Source organism: Varroa jacobsoni, unplaced genomic scaffold (genome assembly GCF_002532875.2).
Source record: "Varroa jacobsoni isolate VJ856 unplaced genomic scaffold, vjacob_1.0 scaffold_655, whole genome shotgun sequence".
Taxonomy (NCBI): Eukaryota; Metazoa; Arthropoda; class Arachnida; order Mesostigmata; family Varroidae; genus Varroa; species Varroa jacobsoni.
In genome coordinates this window covers 99863-120059 of record NW_019213557.1, presented here as the reverse complement: position 1 = coordinate 120059, position 20197 = coordinate 99863, and the positions used below count along the sequence as shown (strand labels likewise).

The 20197-nt window shown below is 39.2% G+C and overlaps 2 protein-coding genes across 3 annotated transcripts; one reads left to right on the top strand and one right to left on the bottom strand.

The window, feature by feature from the left end:
* Window positions 1-741: 741 nt before the first annotated feature.
* LOC111262354 (uncharacterized) lies at window positions 742-7166 on the bottom strand. Of its 2 annotated transcripts, none has more exons than XM_022836553.2 (10): window positions 7089-7166; window positions 6225-6334; window positions 5813-5870; window positions 5598-5665; window positions 5280-5354; window positions 4866-4966; window positions 4324-4553; window positions 3402-3634; window positions 3046-3187; window positions 742-2745 (listed from the first exon to the last, which is right to left on the bottom strand). In XM_022836553.2, exons 2-10 carry the CDS (start codon window positions 6308-6310, stop codon window positions 2611-2613), a joined length of 1128 nt encoding a protein of 375 aa, XP_022692288.1. In that variant the 5' UTR covers window positions 6311-6334; window positions 7089-7166; the 3' UTR covers window positions 742-2610. The 2 variants fall into 2 exon arrangements, with proteins under 2 accessions (XP_022692288.1, XP_022692286.1); XM_022836551.2 differs by having other exon boundaries at window positions 6820-7160.
* A 1454-nt stretch (window positions 7167-8620) lies between these two features.
* Window positions 8621-19161, top strand: LOC111262350 (uncharacterized). Its single transcript, XM_022836544.1, has 14 exons — window positions 8621-8786; window positions 9840-10108; window positions 10309-10512; window positions 10669-11118; window positions 12212-12421; window positions 12568-13149; window positions 13282-13446; window positions 13872-14108; window positions 15218-15402; window positions 15784-15987; window positions 16213-16413; window positions 16780-16974; window positions 17220-17370; window positions 17953-19161. The coding sequence occupies exons 1-14, from the start codon at window positions 8716-8718 to the stop codon at window positions 18096-18098; spliced, it is 3270 nt and encodes a 1089-aa protein (XP_022692279.1). The 5' UTR covers window positions 8621-8715; the 3' UTR covers window positions 18099-19161.
* The last annotated feature ends 1036 nt before the right edge of the window (window positions 19162-20197 follow it).

Below are 20197 nucleotides of genomic sequence, written 5' to 3'. Positions count from 1 at the left end.
TCCTGTACCCATCGAGGTTGCACCTCAAATTAAACCACTCAATAGTACTTGAATCCGAGTGATCGAAGCTCGTTCGCAGATCTCTGACGATATTTCACTGAGATTTGGGGCAGTTGTACGTCCAACCACGGACATCAATGTGGTTTCAGTATTTTTTACGCTTCTATTGGCTCAACAAAGGCGCTATCAAATCATAGATTTAAACATGTCGACCATCGTATCCTTAAGCGATAATTTTTCAATGTCTATAATTGAGTTTAATTCTCCCCAAACAATTTTCGGTAGAGAGTGTCTTTAGTAGAACAACGCTATTCAGTTCCCAGTGGTGGCTGTATGAAGACTGGGTGATTCACCGGTTGACTTAGCTAAAAAGGATTTCTACTTGTATATCAGATTTGCTACGAGGTGCACATGCTCGAGAATAGGTCCGTTCATAAAATTCTCCTTGAAGCTCCAAGAAAAAACACCAACGCCAACTGACGTATGCTGATATTGCACCTACGGAAAAACAAGCTCCAGGTCAATCGACTTTTTAATGTAATAAAGTATTATTAATAATAGATGAATATTCGTTATATTAAGCATACTTCTTTTTTTAAGATCAGCATGGCGGTCAAAAGATCATAGCAAATGTTAAATGCAAAAGTATTACTTTCTCCCATAATATTCAGAGCATACAGAAACATAAGAACAGTTAAACGCAGTTGAGTTCGTAGTTTCAAGTAACGCATCCGTATAATGTGTAGGTATAATCCTAAAAACTAGTTTATTATTATAATAAGAAGACATGTAGGGATGCTGAGATGACAAGGTGTTCTTTCAATTCGTGATTCTCGTAAATATGATTGCGAAGTTCGTTAGAATATCGACTAAACGAGCCAGTCAGTCTTTGTATATTCAGACCGTGGAAGAAATGGTTTGCCAACGACATCGGTGCTTGTTCAGAATTACATTTCAGATTCTCACGAGACAGAGGTTTGAGTTCTTCGGTATGGCGTTAGCCGCGACGAAGGCCCGCGAGCTACAAGGCCGACGAACAGGTTTTTCACCCAGAGATTATGAAAGCATTCGTTGTTTAATGAGCCGACCTCACCTCCAAGTAATAAACGTATCGTGGCTGTTAGATAATAAGTATCGATGTAATCATTAATTTTTGTGCTAGTTTTGATTGAAAACAAACATGTTACGCCCCTTATACGCGACGGTCACTCTAGCATATGTCTTACAGATGATATACCTTGTGTTTACAAATGCATGTATCTGCAAAGCGAATTTACCAATGTCACAACTAAGGAAATTGCACTAAAAAAACTGACTTCTTTTTTGACTCCGTATGGTAGGATTTCTGGAGTGAATATTTAGTTCTTGATAATTTTACAAATTGCGAATACCTAACAAAATTATCTTACCTTAGACCCGCAAGCTCATATCTACATGTAGAATGGTTTTAGAGCGCATTATGTCAAACCACTGTATTTTAGTTATTATTTCGTTTTATAAATGCGCGCAAATGAATTGGGTACATAGACCTCAGAACGGGGCGGCTTAGAATCTTTTCTATAGAGAGTCTTCCAAAAGAGCTTATAGCAGGTCAGCCTGTCTTCTCCATCTAATTGCCTTTTAAGAGGTATATAGGCACGAAACTTACCGGACCCACCTGTACCCTGTGGGGGTCCGCAGGGCCAAAGCAATTGTTTCAGCGTTTTTCAGTCGACGATCCACAAAAGCTATTTGAGCAAATTACCCATCTAAGTTACCAAAGCTTGGTTTAAAACATATGTAAAATATAATAGAAGAGTAAATTTCTAGGTATGGCTTTATACGGACACGAAAAAGGTTTTGGTTAATAAAAGAAATCATGAAACCTAATTTTACGCATTTGCTTATTATGAAACATATATATAGTAACTGCGACTAGGTGAATAGCTAATTCATTCAAGAATGTTAGAACGTAACACAGTAAGGGTCGGACTGGTTGACCGACAAAAGTGTGATTCGCATTTAACAATGAAAATGGCCTAGCCCTTTTTCTTGTCCCTTAAAAGTGGTCGATGTGCAAACTGTAGCCACATAAAAAATCACACAAAGCGTACAAAATAAAAAACTACCTCAAGTGCGTGTATGTACACACCTAAGTACGGTTGTTCGATACTAATGGGCTATATACACACCATATGTATTTGCTAACTGCAGTTCTTGTTTTTCGTTGTTCTTCCTTGTTACTGATCTGTTGAAAGCAATATATAATAGAATACGATAATGCGAACTATGTATACAACAATTTCGTGTTTCGTTCACATATAATTCTACTCCAAAATCAATTATGAATGTAGACTGGTAAATGGACATAAAAAGAAGGTTTCGCTGGGAACAACACAGACGGTGCCCATTTCCGCTACACGCTTCTCCCCGTCACCTAACCATTTTAGCAAGTGTAGATAAGTTACAACCCTTCTAATCAAACAATAGATGTTGCATTGTGTAAACAACAAAGCGACAGAGGCGATAACTCCAGTTTTTTGGGGGAGCAATGAAACAGGTTACAAAAGCCGTAATATCAATCTTGCAGCTTCCTTCGCTCGATTCGAGCGAATTTTTGGTGAATGTTCACTATTTGCTGAACGTTTGGCGTAATCTCTTAATTAGTGAGAGTATCGGCTCAATGCTCCGCAGAGCCACGGTCACCAACGGTATGCCAATGCACGCACCAAAACTCCCTCCAAGACACGCTACGACACTCTCGTACTGTAATAAGCAGAAAGAAATAGCTTCCGCTACTGCTATACAACAACAATGATGCATTTCAATCAACATGAATTGAATCGTAACTGTATATGATATTTGCTGAATTTACTTGAAACCATCTGCAGTGACACATGCTGTATATATGGTGTTTGATATCTTTAGAGCGGAAATTCGTGGCAATATTGTATGTTCTAATCTTGGAATAGATTATTGAATGACATCTTTGTCTCGTTTAAGAAGTATAATAATAATAATACGTTTTCACCCTACTCATGTTTGAGGCCACCTGTCAGTGCGTACCGTAACAAAAGGATGATATTTCAGGTGCTCAACCCTGTTGGTGGCAAACCTAAGCGTGACCTCAAATGAAAAATCTCGTTGTCGTGGTGGGAACTCGCGCATCTCGGATATTCTTGCCAGACGGAGATCGTACCGAAGTTCGCTGCGGGTCGAAAAACAGTTGTCATTGGGATATGACCTGTACGTTTTAGACAACCCCTACCATTCGTCAGCTCTATAAAAAAAAAGCGGATAAAATTCAGCAAATTGTGACCACTGAACTGGAATGATTAGTTGACATTAAGTGACGTCCTAATAATATATATGATTTGGCTAAGCTAATCGGAATAAAGAAGGACACCTTGTCTTCTACTTACCGGCATGATGCGCGGCATTTCTCCAAACAATGTTTGTACTTTAACGATTTGACCACGAGATCTCTACAGTATTCGATGCCCTTTGAGGCGTCCGAGCAGATAGTATAGTGGGGTGCATAGTTCGCAATGAATTCATGGCCATAAGACAAGCAATTGCACATTTCTAGCTCGACCGAAATGACGCATTCTTGAAGGCAAGACTCCATCGTATGAATGCCGCCGTTGAAGAAATCCTGCAATTAGTGTAAATAGAAATGCCCGCTTCATGCTCTTTCTCTTAATTATACCCAATCTGTACCAATTAGAGGCTTTATTTAAACTGAGCTATCCATTATATGCCATTTTCGGACACTTCTCAAACGGATTTGCTCACCTATTTAGCCAAACAAAATATAAACACTTATTCGTCAAACTAAATAGAACGCTGCTCGAATTAAATGGATAATAAGATTTAACACTGTACCGAATGTAGAATATAATTTTTTAGAATTTGAGCTTTTCAGTAAAAGGCTAATTGCATCATGTTGCTTCACTCACTCTATGCTCTATCATCATGTAAAAAACAAAGGTCTTTGCGACTTGACGTAGCACCGCTAAAACGGCTTGGCTCACGGATGATCAATTGTAATATTTGACGTAATATAACTGAGCGTGCACAACTTGCAGAAAAGTTTCTCAGTACTTTTTTGTATAAGCGTGCGTCTGAATTTGACTCAAAGGCTGTCTGACTTAGTGAAGTAAAGCTGTCATAAACATATTTCCAAACAAGTTAACATACGTTACTAATTGCATATGTTTATCTTTTACAATCCAGCATCAAATAACCAACGGTCAATAATATTGTTGTCAATTATGAAAAACTGCACATGCGAGTTATCTTAATGTTTGTTCAGGAAGTTAGGTTCTGTTGTGATATTTCTACCTGCGGTCCCATTGTCCTGTAATCGACACAAGCGAAGTTGTAGGGAAGAGGCACACCCTCCACCACCTGCTGTTTTAGAGCTATCGTGTGACGAAAGCCTCTCCGAAGATCGATTTGAACGCTCTCTGTCATAGGAACAACACCGCTCTCTAGGACGATTAAGGGTATACGGTCCGTACGGACCAATTCCATAGTACGCTCTGGACGCATCTGTCCAAATAGCTCCAATTCTGTAAAAGATGTAATTAAAAAAAAAAAAGGGTACAAACATGATAGAAGTCAAGTAGAAAAATGCGCTTGCAAAAATCAATGCTGACACACGATTTAATTGTAAGGGCATATGAAGGGCACCGCGTGAATGAAGGTCAAATTGGCCGAAAAACTCTGATGTAATATCATTCTTGTTTTGCCGTTGTCTGCCTTTAAGTTTGTGAAAGGGTACGGGACGGTGCCTGTAAAAGCTGCTCTGTTTGAAACGAATACGTGGACAATAACTAGTCAAATATTCTTAGCTTATTGCCATGTTATATAATACAGCATACCGTAAGTCGAAGGGTGGCCACAATTGAGCAGTGGCCCATAGCGATGAATATCTAACGTGTAGCACATCTGCAGAGGGCGTCTGAATGTAGTCATTTGTAGACTAAAACAACAAGCATTTCCTCGTTACTTTGCACGTATAAAAGTAGATACTTATTCAACGTACTATTATGAAAAAGGTAAGCCTCCTTTACGCGATCTTCATAAAATCACAATAAAATGCATACAACGCGAAGTATTTTTATGGTTAAGCTAAGCAAATGTTGGCATTATACTATCTGTTATAGCAGAATATTGGATTTTTATTAGCTAGTCTCAGTTAGTCTCTTTTCGAACTTAACAATGCGTATCAATGGTTTTGTCAAACATTTTATTATGGGTTAGTGGTCTGCTAGACGCGATCATTAATGTCTCACAATGGTGTACAGTCCACAGTTTCGTGACACTCAGGATCACACGATGAAAGGCGACATCTATACAGCTCGTTCGGACTGTAATATAAATGGTCAACAATTATTGTGAGGTTAGATACGTGCATCGCAGTCTGGCTTCATATTAACATAAATGCGCACACACGAGACGAGAAAGAACGAACGATGCCGCTAATATTAACGGTATCACGTCTCCTTTGCAGTTATCGCCGCGTAGCCTTCAAATAAAGATACTTCTATTCCCCATTGATTGGGGAATACTAGAGCTTTTATTTCAGTAGACAAATAAACACTATTACGCACGAGAAAGCAGTCTCGGAGCGAAGCTCTGGCCGAATACTTTGCTGAAAGAAGGCGTACATAACGATTGTCTGAAAAAGACATAATTGATTAAAACTTATAGAGATAAGGCAAGAATTGTTCGCCGCATTGAACGTTTTCGTATCTTCAGTTAAGTTCTGTGAATTCCTTGCATATCTGAGTTGCGCGGGCATTTGTGCATATACTTTTCAACTTACCATAGCCTTTTTTGTGCAATTTTTGGGGTACAGTTCACACAAGCGAGTTTTGTTTGTCCTGAAATATAGGATGAAACGCGTTGCTTTTAGAATAGTGTTCTATAAAGTGTCTTTCTACCAATATTCTCTTGCCTCACACTTCCTCTGCACTCTAAAAATTATAGATACGATCCTTTATTCAGCCTATATTGACGATTTTAAAGCTTTGGTAAGTTCTCTACATATATCCTAGAGACATACCCGTAATTTAGCAGTGAGTACACTTTTCATCCTGACACATATGGATTGATGGGTGACGAAATAGAGTTCAAGAGACTCTGCCGTACTACTACTCTCATGAAATGCAAAACGAATACCTAGATCGACTTAACTAATTACACGTTATAGTGCCTTAAGTATTCCTAAATTCTACCAGAAGTCGACACAGGTCGTAACGCTCGGAAATTGGAGTTCTTTGTTGGGTATTTCCTGTTGCGTGACTAGCGTTTTTCGTTCCATGTAGTTACTGTACAGCTGCGACACCTGGCAAAATTAAGAAAAAAGACCATAGTGCTATACGTAAGGACTACAACACAAATAAGACAATGCAAATCAAATCTTTCAAACCATTTTTATTCTATTGTTATTGATCACATTTATTATTATTGGGTCCTACGGTGCCATTTCTCATAATGTCCTGCCATGGTGACTACATACGGTAAAAGCGGCAATGTAGTTTTCTATATGGCATTATTTTTTACGGTTATTACTAATGAAAAATTAAATTTCACTGTACATTTGAATTTTCAAAACTAGTAATGTTTGTACTAGTTGCAGAACGTAATTGCCAATGGATTTACTCAGTTGGTGTTGTTTCAAAATTAACTTATTGCGTTCGGTGATGGTCGGGAAATACATTGTTCGAAGACTCGGTGACAACTCAACCAAACGTCTCGGCAAACTCGCAAAAATAAACATTTGGACATTATCGGGTTTTTTTTTTCAATAAAAAGAGTTAAAAGAGTTACCGTTTACACAGTACTGCTGGTTATTGCACCTGGTTATATATACTATGCTTATGAGAAGTACGAAGAGGGACATCTTCTATGATATTAGAACTACTTTCTCCTGTTTAGGTAGAATTGTTGTCAGATGAAAAACATAACGTAACGTAACAAGAGTTAGAACGGTGGTTTACGTGGCCATCATTTACATTGCCACCACTTCCTTTGAAATATACAGGAAGGTTCAGCTAACGGTTTTAAACACTCGGAAAATCGATGAAGTTCCACTTAACCACAGAAAAACAGTTGTGTGTGATTTAATTATTTCTTTCATAGTCGTAAGGGGTCATGAGTTTGACTTTCACAACGACTTTTGACGACGCAACATGTGGCGGGAAAGTGAAATTAACAAATAGATAAATGAGAATATCGGACAGCTGGTTCACGTATCCATGTAATAATCACTCGCCTGTACATAGACGCTTGTCCAGGAGATAACGTTGGCTACGAATACGCCAAGCCACTTGTATAACTTAGCCATGGTGGTTCCGACCGAATTGTGACTATCAAGCAGGTAAACTGGCCAGATTTATACGTGTCTTTGAACTGATACTTGTCTAAAACGATCCAAAAATCGATAATGAAGATCTTGCGCAATCGAACTACAACCACTATAAATTATACAAAATTGATTATACAAAATTATCTCGAAGTCTAATTAATCAATTGGACTTGGCTCGTGAGAGTGGTAGGTATGTTGAGATGACCAATGCTATTTAGCTAAAACAATAAATTATTGGTGAAGAGAAACCAACAAAGACTACCATTTAATTATGATACAGCGTGTTCAGTACCGTATTAGTAATATTACGCGGCGGAAATCGGACGGGATAAAGATAAATATCTAATATGGGGATAAATAAAGAGGCTGCTTGTACCGGATTCATACGGCTGCTGTTATATATATATATATAACAGCAACATATATATATATATATATATAGCAGATGCGTTTCTCAAAAGAAATCCTTTTGCTTAAGTCGTACAACTTCTCTTGGAGATTTATTGATTGATATCTCTCTCGAAGATATACTTTCTTAAGTAACAAACCTGTTGGAGTTCGATACTTTAAAATGACGTGAAAAGCACGACTGTGATGATGCTCTAAAGCAAAATCGTTATAAAAGTATCCGGAATGTCGGTGTGTACCGTCGAACTAATACTTCTATTTATAAACATGTCGATAAATGATCTCTAAATTATAGATAAACAAACCTTTCTATATTTCACAGTAATTGACATTTTTCGTAACATACTGACGATGTATCGAATTATTTATGTTGGATCGTTTAGTGGTACGCTACATATGCTACTGTTTTTATACTGTACGCTAAGAACATCACGTGGGTCTGGCAAAATATAATATGATACACAGGCATCGTCTTTAACAGAAAATAAAAAGCATAGAAGACGACGCAAGAATAGCTTTTCATGAGGAACTTGTAACATACCTTATCTCCGCTTCATAATTAACTATGATTTATGTGAATCTGAACTATCTACGGAAAAAAACGGACAGTATATATCTAGAAAATGTATCTGGCGAATAGCTAAGTTTGTCGCTTTCTTTTTTGTTGCGAACTGTTACTTCCATACAGAAGTCTCAGGTTGAAATGTATGACGGCGCGTTTATGCCAATAGCTCCGCCTTGTGTCTATTCGAATTTCGCCGGGCCGCCCGTTACGCGCCAAACCTGGTAAATGGATTCATTCATCATTGTTTTCGTTTTGCGCACGCGGGTTACCTCATCAGTGTATGTTCTGTTCGTTCGATTGCGTAAAGCGGTGAAGTGTGTAAATTTGCGGGTTTGACAACGCCGAATTCCGCATCATTGATATTTGGTGACAGAAGTAGCTGGTGATGGCGGGGTTTAATTTTGGTGGTTCACAGCCGCCTGCCAGTGGAGGTTTTGGATTTTCTTTCGGCTCGAAGTAAGTGAAAGCGCCCAAATTCTAGGTATCATCCTAACAAGCGCGGAGTTACCGCGAATATCTCATTTCGGGTTTGAGGTAATAAGCACTGTCATCGATAAGCGTTTATCATGTATTCCAATACTATAAGAAAATTGGGTTAACTGGGAAGACAATGTACCGACACCGTACGTGCTGTGACGTGACATGCTTTCTTCTAGCCATTCGGTAACGTAAAAGAAAAATCTTTTTTATTATAATTCAATCATATCTTTAAAATCGACACTCTTATCGCTTATAAAGTGAATTTTTTATGAAATTATTTTGTAAACAGCCACATTTTTCTAGCTACCTGCCTTCGAAATATCTTTTCGTTTGGTGTCATCTACTAATAATTATAACCGCAAACGGCGAGCCACTTGGATGAATAATCGACAATACGTTAACAACAGTAGAACTTCGTTGGATGATAGACACGATAAAGCTGGATTATGATAACACCATAGGTAGTTGCACCAGATGATGTTTGTAACCATCTGAGGCAAAAACCAGTGTTCAGTGACATAATATATGTCAGGAATACAGAAGTTACTATGACAGACAACTAAAGAAAGACGAAGGAATTTGAGACCGAAAAATATTTCGGGAATTTCACAATAGAGAGAGAGCACAATATCACGAAGGAGACTTTTTGGAATCTTTTATGACATATACAACATCCAAATATGTTCTAAATACACAGCATCATTATAGTTCAACACTTGTATATATACACACACATACGTTTTGGGAAAGTTAGAAAGTAACTTTTATTTGAAAAATAGCCGTTGAGACTTTGGCTCCTAATGATCATTTATTAATTATTATTTTATTTTATTGATTGGTCCATTTATTCATCATAATAATGTGGGGGGTTCATAAATGTGAACGATGATTAAAATAAGCAATTTGTACCTGTTATACCTTACAACGTTATACATTTATGCTTCATGAGCAGAACAACCTCGACGAATCTGAGCATTGCAAATTTAAAACAATAATATTTTTTACTTTTGTGTCTATTAATAAATTAAGCACAAGTACTGCTGGTTCAGCCTTCGGCCAACCTGCCGTGTCTGCACCCTCCACTAATTTCACGTTTGGGTCGGCGACCGCCGGAACAGCTCCTAACGCCAATCCGTTCGGTACTCCGTCCACCACGGGCGCTGTTGCCACAACAGGTGGCTTCGGCGCATTCTCAACTCCTGGCGGAGCTACTGTGACACCCACATTCGGATCCAGTCAATTGCCTAGCGCGCCGACTTTTGGGACCCCTACTCAGCAGTCTTCAACGCCTGGTTTTGGTAAGAAAGAAGCTTTGTTGTTCTCATGGTACCTAAAACCCAGATAAATTGATAATTTGTGAAGCTACAGACGCACTAATTTGGGGTCCGTATTGCGACTCAAGCTTAACTTGTATCTAATATATAGAAAATAAGAATACAAGTCCCGCATAATTTCAAAGTGAGCTATGAATACTTTCTGTGTATTTACCGCCGTTTAGGACAAACTGCGACTTCACCGTTTGGCTCGAGTTTGGTATTTGGTACTCAACCGGCGGTCTCGTTTGGCGGATTTGGTCAGACGCAACAGCAGCAGCAGACACCAGCCAGCGGAACCGCATCGAACTTCACCTTTGGCGGGGGATCGACTACAACAAGTGCTTTTGGCGCACCGGGTGTTGCGGCTTCAACTGCTCCAGCGTTTGGTACATATATCGTTTTTGCTCTAGTGTCATACACCGATTATCTCATGCCTATTCTGAAAGGAGTAATTGGCAGCTGTTCCAGGCATTTAACGCACTTATCTAATTTGACGTTTCTTACTGATTTTCTCCCGTGTGCTGACCGTTTTGTCGCCACAGGCAGCACAACAGCCGCTCCGACCTTTACATTCGGACAAACTCTACAACAGCAGGCGGCTCCGACGCAGCCGAACTTCTCGTTCGGCTCTGTAGCGCAACCGGTAAGCCAGGCCTCATCGACTTTTTCGTTTGGTCAACCGGCAACATCAGGTGTCCAAACCACAGCTTTTGGTCAGCCCACAGGTCAAACGATGTCGGCATTTGGTCAGAGCCCAGCATTCGGCCAGACCCAGGTATCAGCAGCGCCAACAGGTGCATCAGCCTTTGGCCAGACCACTGGGACTAGCGCGTTTTCCTTTGGAAGCAACACCACCGCAACCAGCGCCCCTCAGACAACACCACTGAATTTCGGTCAACCAGCTTCTACTGCTCCTACTCCAAGTGGGTTTTCCTTTGGTCAGTCTCCCGCTACGCCGGCCGTGTCCGCGGCGCCGGCAGGTCTCAGTTTTGGTGCGTATTGTAGTTGCTCATAGCTCCTGTACTTGTACATATCACGTAACGTAAGCTGTGGTGACTTTGTAACTGCTAGATTAACGTTGGTACAGTGAAAGGGCTCACATGAGAATTCAAACATTCATTAGACACGAGTATCTCCAGTGTCTAATGGATGTTTGACAAGTATATCTATACTGCAAATTTTACTATAGAGGCTTGTAGAATTTTCGTGCGGCGCTCACTCCTAGATATAAAATGAGCTACAAGTTGAACCAACTGAAGCGCTAAATGGAGCTGTTACTAAATAACCGATGCCTTCAGTTTTTTTTATCAGCGCAGAATCGGTTAACTTCGCCAAGGTATTATATTCTTGTATGCCATCCTATAGTCTATAAATAATATTCAGGTAAAATGGTCTCATTTTCAAGACATCTCAAAATTAGCTCCAGAGCTTTGGTCTTACATTTTTATATTGTATTTTTATAACTGTATGATGAGATACCAGAAGGACAGCTGGCTTTGTTGCAGTTGAATTCAGGTCAATTTCGGACATCTGCAATTTTGGTGTTAGTTTTAATTGTTCTTTGTTAATGTCGCAAGGTTACAACCAAAAGCCACGTTTCTAGGACGTATTAAGATTATGCTGAAAAAGTTTTTGTTGAAGCCCACATGTAAAAAAAAGATCGTAAACGCGTCCGTTGAATAGAACATTCGACTAGGAGGTGCCATAGGCGCCTAGTCAAACACAGTCCGTACGGTGGTTAACAATAAATAAGGTAAAAAAGATTTTGAAACTGCTTCTATTGTTATATTTGGAGTTGTGTTTAAATAGACTCGAAGCTTATACGTTAGTAAATGTACAAATTTGCGAACAATTTGTGAGAGCCTATTTTAAAATTGCCATTAAATTGTGTGAATTAGATTGAGAGAAAATCTTAATTAGAATCACTTAGCAGCCGTCCAAGAGCAAACAAAAGATGAAATTTCAATATATAGCTTTTTTATTTCATAATGAAATGTGAAGAAGCTTATCTAGATATATGCGCAACTCTATTGGAAGTATCCGTTTGATGTCTATTTCTTGTTCTATACATCCGGACAATGGTAGGGCAACCGGCTGCCAGCGCAGCACCCACGACAACCACTGCATTCTCATTTGGGCAAGCAGCTCCTGCGACCACAGGAATAAGCTCAGGTTTCTTTGGCACCCCGAGTACAATGACGACTGCATCCCTTTCGTCTTTCGGGGGTTTTTCAACGCCAGCTATTAGCACCACCGCCGCGGCACCTGCTACAGCTACCGGCGGTTTCTCATTCGGTACGTGGTTTCGTAGTTTTTGTTTGTTAGTAGTGTTCATTGGATATCTTTCCTACGTTCAATAATTTCGACACCTCTGCCTCATCATAGAATCCGGCAGCATAAGCTTGTCTTATCCTGTCTTTATTATGCTCCTATTTATTCAGGCAATACGCCTGTGCAGCCGCAGGTAAGCAATGCTCCAGCTGCTCCGACAACGACAGCCACAGGGATGTTCGGTCTATCAGCAACTACCACCGCTCCCACACTTGGTTTCTCTTTTAGTACGCCTGCCCAGGCGACGACTGCTACAGTCACGACGACGCCGGCTGTTCCTGCAGCCGGAGGTTTCACATTCGGAACGTCAACTGTGACAACCACTGCTGTTGCTTCTGCGACTATTAGTTCACTGTCGTTCGGCCTTAATTCAGCCACACCGACAACAACATCAGCAGCTTCAGCTAATGCGCTTGGCGGCACTGGGTTAGGCGCAGTAACGACGAAACCAACACTCACTACCAGTTTCACTGGTTTTGGGACACCAACGACAGCCGCGACCGTTGCTCCCACGGCCGGAACAACAGCTACGACTGCCGCCTCTTCAATACTTGGCGGAGTAGGTCTAGCAAATGCGGTTAGCGGACTGGCGACTTCTACGGCGATGGTTGCCACCACTTCTACTCCCAGTCTGCGCGTTGGTGCCGCTATAACGTCAACTACGCCTGCGGGCCTGACGGCAACAACGACAGGTGACCTTCTAAATGTGAAACAGATTTGTGATCTCGATAAGTAATAAAAAAGGGAACAAAAGTATAAGAGCACAAACAGTAGAGTAGTAATAATAATGATAATTAGTAATAATAATAATGGGTTTTACTTAGCTTCTGCGACCATCACTACAACCGCGGCAGCCGCCACGACGTATAGCGGATTTACATTTGGGGTCCCAACAGCACCCGTCGCAGTAACGACTACGTCTGCGACGACAACTGTCGCACCTGCCGCTACTCCAATAACAACAGCTGCTTTAAGAACCTTCACCTTTGGTAATCTTTTTTTAATTGCACATTATGGGCTCTGTTATATGGAAGGAGATGAAGCTACTGAAGCTGACTGTGTATTTGGCTTTAATTTGGTGGTAGAATTATGCGAAAGTTTGATGCAAGAGCACCGATTAAACTTTTCAAACTCAAGGATTAAGAATTAAAAAAAAAAATTTTATCTTTAACAAGCTGATATCTGGGTAATAGCTATTATCAGATATGACCACGTAGTTTCACTAAAATCGGCTTTTGTTACCATATTACGTACATGAGGTGAACGAAAATGAATTGTTGAAGTTGATCGTAGAAGTTGTTCAGACTCCGTTTGCTCAAATTTTTATCAGGGTTCAAGTTTCATAAATTAGTCTCTTTTTACCATTCTCTCAAAGGTGTCTATGTTCATTCTTATTGTTATGTTTTGTCAATAGGGGCTGCAACGACGACGGTGTGCTCGAGTACGACGACGACGGCAGTGGCAGCAACTCCGACGAGTGCAGAAACGGCTAGTGTCGCAAGTGGTGCCACTTCCGTAAGTGCAACGCCTTCGATTTTTGGGACTCCGACAGGAACCATATCAGGCCTTGCTGCTGCTACTGTTAGTACATCCGCCCCTACTAGCACGGCCTTAGGCACAGTGCCAGCAACAACCATAGCAACTTCTGGTGGTGAGTTGGACGGTGGAAAGCGCAAGTTGGGATTCAGTACAGTTGGTATATTGGGTGCTGCAATCAGAAATAGATATACAGATCTAACACTGACGACTACGATTGAAAGCTGTCAGCAGGTGATTTAAGCACATAGATTGTTACACGTTAGGCTGTCTATGCACATATGATGCTACATATTACAAAATAAAAATTCAAATAATAACTATACGGCACTAGCGGAGAAAGTGTTGTAGGATTTTCTAGAATCTATAAATTAATTAAGTTTTATGAGAGAATTAAAAGTATAGGTTTAGAAATGTTTGTTTATTACTGAGTATGAATATTCAGCTATTAACTTTTTGTTTCTCAATAACCAATGCTGTAATAGAATTCATTGGCAATTGATGAGAACACTGGGCAACGACATTTCGGCGGTACAACGGTACGCTATTGGTATAGTCAAATTAGTAGTTTGAGAATCGTAGGATCGGTAACTACATTTAGAACGAGTTATTGCAATAACCGAAGTTTCTTGTCTATGGTGACGGCGTGTTCCAGGCAGATTTTTCAATGTAATAGTTGTAAATAAGAGGGGCTCCGCTTTTTCCATATGAATTGAACCTTCTTTGTGGTTTATTATCAGTTTTTTGCCATAGTGTTATACACGTTTCCAGGATTCCTGTATTGAGCAGAAAGTAAGTGCATTGTCTGTGCTTTATTTTACTTAAGATCTTTTTTTGCCTCCAGGTTTTCGTTTTTAAAGTAATCTTACCAATAATGTTCTGTTGTTTCGGTGAAGGCCTCCTTGCCAGTATTTCAACCAATTTTCGATGGATTCCGCTAGCGCTCCCACCTTTGAAAAACATTAGTTTGCCATTTAACGTAGATTTTTAGCGTTTTCAACGGTTTGTTGTTTAAAACTTAATTGAAATTTTCAACTCGTTGAATAGCCTTAGACGGCCGAATAGTATTGTTCAAGTTGTGTAAGCTTCGATAGGATTGTATCTGAAGTTGATAGGTTATTTTTCATTCAGTTAACTAATTTTAGTCCTTTCCCATTCAATCAAAGAAACGGAAAACTTCTAATCATGTCATGCATTTGTATGTATCTTGGGTACGTGTTTTAGCTGCCAGCGTTACTGTCACAAGCAAAGATCAAACAGTATCCGATAGGCCTGCTACGGTAAGGGATGAGAAAATCCCACTCGAGTTAGAGCAACTTGTAGAGGCGCTGGGTAAACACCGGCAACAGCAAAAAGCAATTCGAGATGAACTGGATAAGGATACGCTTATCCCCGTCGGAAAGACACAGGTAAGCACGTCCGATACGGTCCTAAAATGTTCTAGGGTTTTGAGTATTCTTTTTTTATGGCCGTAAAGTATTTCCTGTATAAATCTTCTAAAACCGCTCGCTTATCTCTCGAAGTTAAAAATATTATTCTCAATTATCGCACTGTATTTTATTGTAGATGGAATTTAAGCTGGCCTGTCTGCATGGACAGATCTTTTATTTGACCACTGACGTTATATAAACATATAATGATGTTATATGATAATATTGATGTAAATACAACTTCTAAAAAAGGTATGCCTGGCCATGTTTATTTTAAAATTATATTTACGTAGACTTTCGTTTGTCAATCGTAATTTTATACGCTAACTTTATTATTTATTCGACTAATGTCTTATTAAGGCGGAAATTGAAGAGCTACGACTGCGAATAGGCCGTATCGAGACAGGGGCGCAGCGTATTGGAGGTACATTAGTTAAATTAAAGGACGAAATCCTTAGGGATCGTCAAGATTCAAAGCTGGCGTGCAAAACCAGCCAGCTAAGAGGAACTGGGTCCGCGGCTTTGTTCGAAGATACTAAACAAATTGAATACTTCAATAATATGGTATGTAATCACTTAAGCCGGGTCAACCTGTTCGAATAATCTCACGACCAGTCCATTTTTTTGACAAAAAAGCCTTTGTGAGCTATAATAATTCAGTTATAAAAACTTAATCTCTGATTTATTTCTTGTGCGATTTCCATCGGAGAAATCGAAGATTGTTATACCTTTATCACAACATCTCATATCAAAGATTTTCTTTAATTAATTCTACGACTGCCTTAACAGGTCATGTATTTTCATCAGCGTCTCCGGACGTACCGACAACAAATGGTTGAGCTTCAGGCTCATTTTAAACCATTGAGATCCGGTTTTGGGTCGATGGGAGCTGCCTGCCCACCCACGAATGCAGAAGTAGCACTGATTGTTAAAAGACTGCATGAAACCTTCGTCACCCTTGCAGCTCAAATCTACAATGTACATGAACAGGTATTTAAAACATTAAATCAGATAGAAATTAGTGTGCTTCTTACTCTTTTCCCATATTGTTCATGTAGAATAGATAACTCCACTGAATATGTGACTATTTAATGATCTTGTAAGTATGAGGTCATTACATGAGAGAAATGAGCTTAACAATAAATTTTTCTCTGGTTGCTGAAAAAGGGATTTTTGGAGGGGATTGAAAACAGATTAAGGTAACAATATAATAACTTTATCGCAGTTGTTCTACATTTTCAGTGCTTTATGTGATTCCGTATGATTTTCTCGCGTACTCAAATCGAAACCGTTCATATAATATGTTTCTTAATTCTGTTTGCTAATATCCTACTTCTTTAATCCTAATATTTGTAGGTACTATATGCCGATGAGTTTTATCAACGAAGGCGAAAACAAAGTAATTTGGCAGGACCTAGTTCTTCAATATCTCTCGAGATTCCGACAACACGTAAAGGCCCTTCACCTGACAAGAGGAGATTAGAGATCGACAGAAACGATCCCATTGGGATTGGCACTTCACCAAACAACACCTTCACCCGTCACAATCAAGTATGTTGATGTTGGTATTTGACTCTGTGCGTCCCTCCTCTACGTAGAGAACAGGCTCTTTCGTTACAAAAAAATTTGTAACCTTGTAAATACAGAATTGCTGTTATAATTGTTTTTTAATCGTGCCAATTTTCGGAGCGTTGTTCTTTACTTTTAAGTTCTAATTTTGCTTTTGTTGCATCTCAAAGCATATACACTGTAGCATCAGTTTATGACCATGGCACTTGTACGTTCTTCCCATGCAGGTGGCCAGTGCCTTGCACAATATTAGCCTTCGGTCGGGACTGGACAGCTCGTTCCAATCAGGAGGTCCCTCTGGTTCCATGGGAGTAGTCTCAATATTCACCCCAGTCCAATCGACTGTTCCGTCAGCAGGAGCAAACGCTGGTCTCTTCGGTAAGCAATTTTTGCTCCTCGACATCAACAATAATTAACCTGGATTCATGCTTTTTGGATTACCATCCAACAAGAATTTGTGACAGACAGTCCAGTATTACAAGGCACATAGTGACTGGTCATAGGAGTAAAATATAGAGGAGTAATTGATTCCGTATATTGTCCACTCAGTTTGAAGGAGCTATCACTCGTTTAGAAAACGTTTAGACGTTTTAGAAAATGTCGCTTCCATTCCATGTTTTTTGCACTGATATATATTAAACAAATTCATATTCAATTACATGGTCATTGGATTCTTTAGAGGTCTAGCTGGTTTACAGATAAAGCATTTACATATGAAAAAAATTGTTAAGAATAATAAGCGACCTATGAGTTGGCGTTGGTATAGATAGGCAATACTAATTTTCTACCTAACGTACCTGAGATACTTAGGTTATCATTAGTTTTTTAGAGTGAATTCAGTACCTAGGTTGATTTTTACGTAAATCTATGACGCGAGTACGCGAGAGTCTCTGTTTCATATGCGCAAAATCAAATTCTCCGTGTGTCTTTTCGTGTTTGTTTTCGTGTTCTTCCTTGCAGGAGGGGGTTGGAATACGAGTCAAACAGCTATTGGTGTAGGGCCGACAAATTTGTTTGCTGCAAATTCCTCGTTCAATGCGACACAGTTTGGAAACTCGCTACAGCTTCAGTCGCCACCTGGAGCCAACAAGCGCGGAAAACGCTGACATTATTTTGTTAAATAACGTTGATAGATCGCGCCCTGAAAACAAAAGAAGTAGGTCGCGTTTTAATTGGAGAAGCAGAGAAGCTTCGTAATTTGTCATTAGACAGACTGAATAGAGGATATTATCAAGTCACAGAGTTGTATACGCTTAGGAAGTACTGTGAACTAACGACTTGTTCATATCTGAGCAGATTATTGTCGAAAATTGTGTAACTGATGCGGTCCGCATGATGGGCTGCAAGAAGAATTGAAATGTTTCCTCGGCGGTGTTACTCTGTTATTGGCGAATAGTGATCATGTTCGATTTCATAGTTCTAGACTGAGACTCTCGTTACACAGCATTTTTGTAAATCAGCGTACCGAAAAGCAAACAAGATGAGGATAACTATTGCAACGAGCGCTGAACACCACACCTAAAGTGAGAAAGATAAAACGGGCCTAGATAGTCTGATCAATTCTTGCACGTGCATAATTATCATTTGTAGATTATGTATGGGACCGAAACCTCTCAACCAATCAATGCCATAAAGTGATTAATTGACCATATTTGAGAAAAAACGTTTTTCTGTAAAGTTTTACAAATTAGTCAACGTTAGCTTTTTTAGCTTATTATTTCGCTTTGTTCATTATGAATTCGAAATGCATGAGACAAGGAGATTGTACTGGTCTTTTAATTTTGGGTGAAGATACTTCTAAACGAATAGAGAAACGATAATCATTCTAGGGATGATTCCGCATAGGGACTTTTCCAAAAGCTAACCAAGCCACGAAGAAAACATACAGATGATGACAATACCCGTCTTATTGTACGAAAGGATGATTGTGTTGAAACTTGAGCAGTGACAGCATGGACGCTAGTATAATTGTGTACGTCGTGCCCTTAACTTCGAAGATTTTATAAATTTCTTAAACTTAAAAAATATGTTTTGCCCTAATTTCTCTAATCCAGTGCTCGATACGAAATTAACTACTCAATATTTCAAAATGTACATGGAAGTATTACTCAAAATGAAGCAGATTCTTATATATAAAATATATTTGTAGATTCGCCGTTGCGTTTTGTATGAAGCTTATTTTCCTTTCGTATTGAGTTGTTTCTGAAAAGTGATTAACCGCTAGCGGCTAAATCATCATAGATAGGTAAGTGCAGCACAGTGAAAAATGCTAGCTTCTTGATTCGATTCAAATATCTTTTTGGTAAAAGTAACCGTACAAGATCTCATCGTTTATTTTAATTTTAAAGATATTTACTGATAACAGTTTATATTTTTCTTCAACATTTGTTATGATCACACGTTTCAAAATAAGATAACGGTGTAATACGATGACTCCTAGGAGTAAAAATCAATGATCTTCGATTTTGTCAATCTTTCCTTCCACCTAGATTTTTATTGTAATATATGTATAGTATTCGACTTGATCATTCACCAGGTCTATTTGATATAAAGTCGAAATTCAAAAAACGATATCATTATGTGAGATTCATGTTTTGCTGCTGCGGTTGGCTAAGTATAGCAAACAAGTAACCAAAATACATTACGAACTCTTATGTATAGCAATGTACTTATTAATTGGGATCTGAGGATTAAGGAAACACGTCGCATATTGGATTTCGCCTTACTTTGGAGTTAAATTACTTGATGTAATTTAACTCTAAAAGCGGAATCTATCTATGCGTTTATTTCAGTACTTATGCTACTGGCGACCGAAAGACGGCACTAAATCTTTGCCACTAACACCGTAACCTCTGGATGTTAATATATTTTTTTTTAGTTGCAATAGTCAACAAAATATTTTTTTGAAAAACATCTTAATGAATCATATTCATAGAATAAAGCATATAAAAAGTTTTGTTGTACTCCGTCGTTAAAAATCTCAGTCGTGGTTGCGCCTCGGAAAAAGTAGCTGTTCAATCTGCGACTCGAATTTATATTTTAGAAGGGCAAGTTACCAGGAACCGATGAATTTGGTTGGAAAGGCTGATGAACGAAGCCGATTTCTTTGCAAGGGCAGTCTACTTTCTAAAGCAGGAAAAAATTACATTCAAGGCAGAATCATTTAGTGGGTTGGATACAAAAAGGTTACCATATCTGTCAAGCA

Excerpts from the sequence above, each read along its gene's own strand:
- LOC111262350 (XM_022836544.1), top strand. The coding sequence starts at position 8,716 with ATGGCGGGGTTTAATTTTGGTGGTTCACAGCCGCCTGCCAGTGGAGGT. Across the intron at positions 10,513-10,668 it reads TTCAACTGCTCCAGCGTTTG|GCAGCACAACAGCCGCTCCG; the intron begins GTACATATATCG and ends TTGTCGCCACAG. Across the intron at positions 14,109-15,217 it reads AACCATAGCAACTTCTGGTG|CTGCCAGCGTTACTGTCACA; the intron begins GTGAGTTGGACG and ends TACGTGTTTTAG.
- LOC111262354 (XM_022836553.2), bottom strand. The coding sequence starts at position 6,310 with ATGGAACGAAAAACGCTAGTCACGCAACAGGAAATACCCAACAAAGAA. Across the intron at positions 5,666-5,812 it reads ATTGCACAAAAAAGGCTATG|ACAATCGTTATGTACGCCTT; the intron begins GTAAGTTGAAAA and ends TGTCTTTTTCAG. Across the intron at positions 3,635-4,323 it reads ACAGGACAATGGGACCGCAG|GATTTCTTCAACGGCGGCAT; the intron begins GTAGAAATATCA and ends CACTAATTGCAG.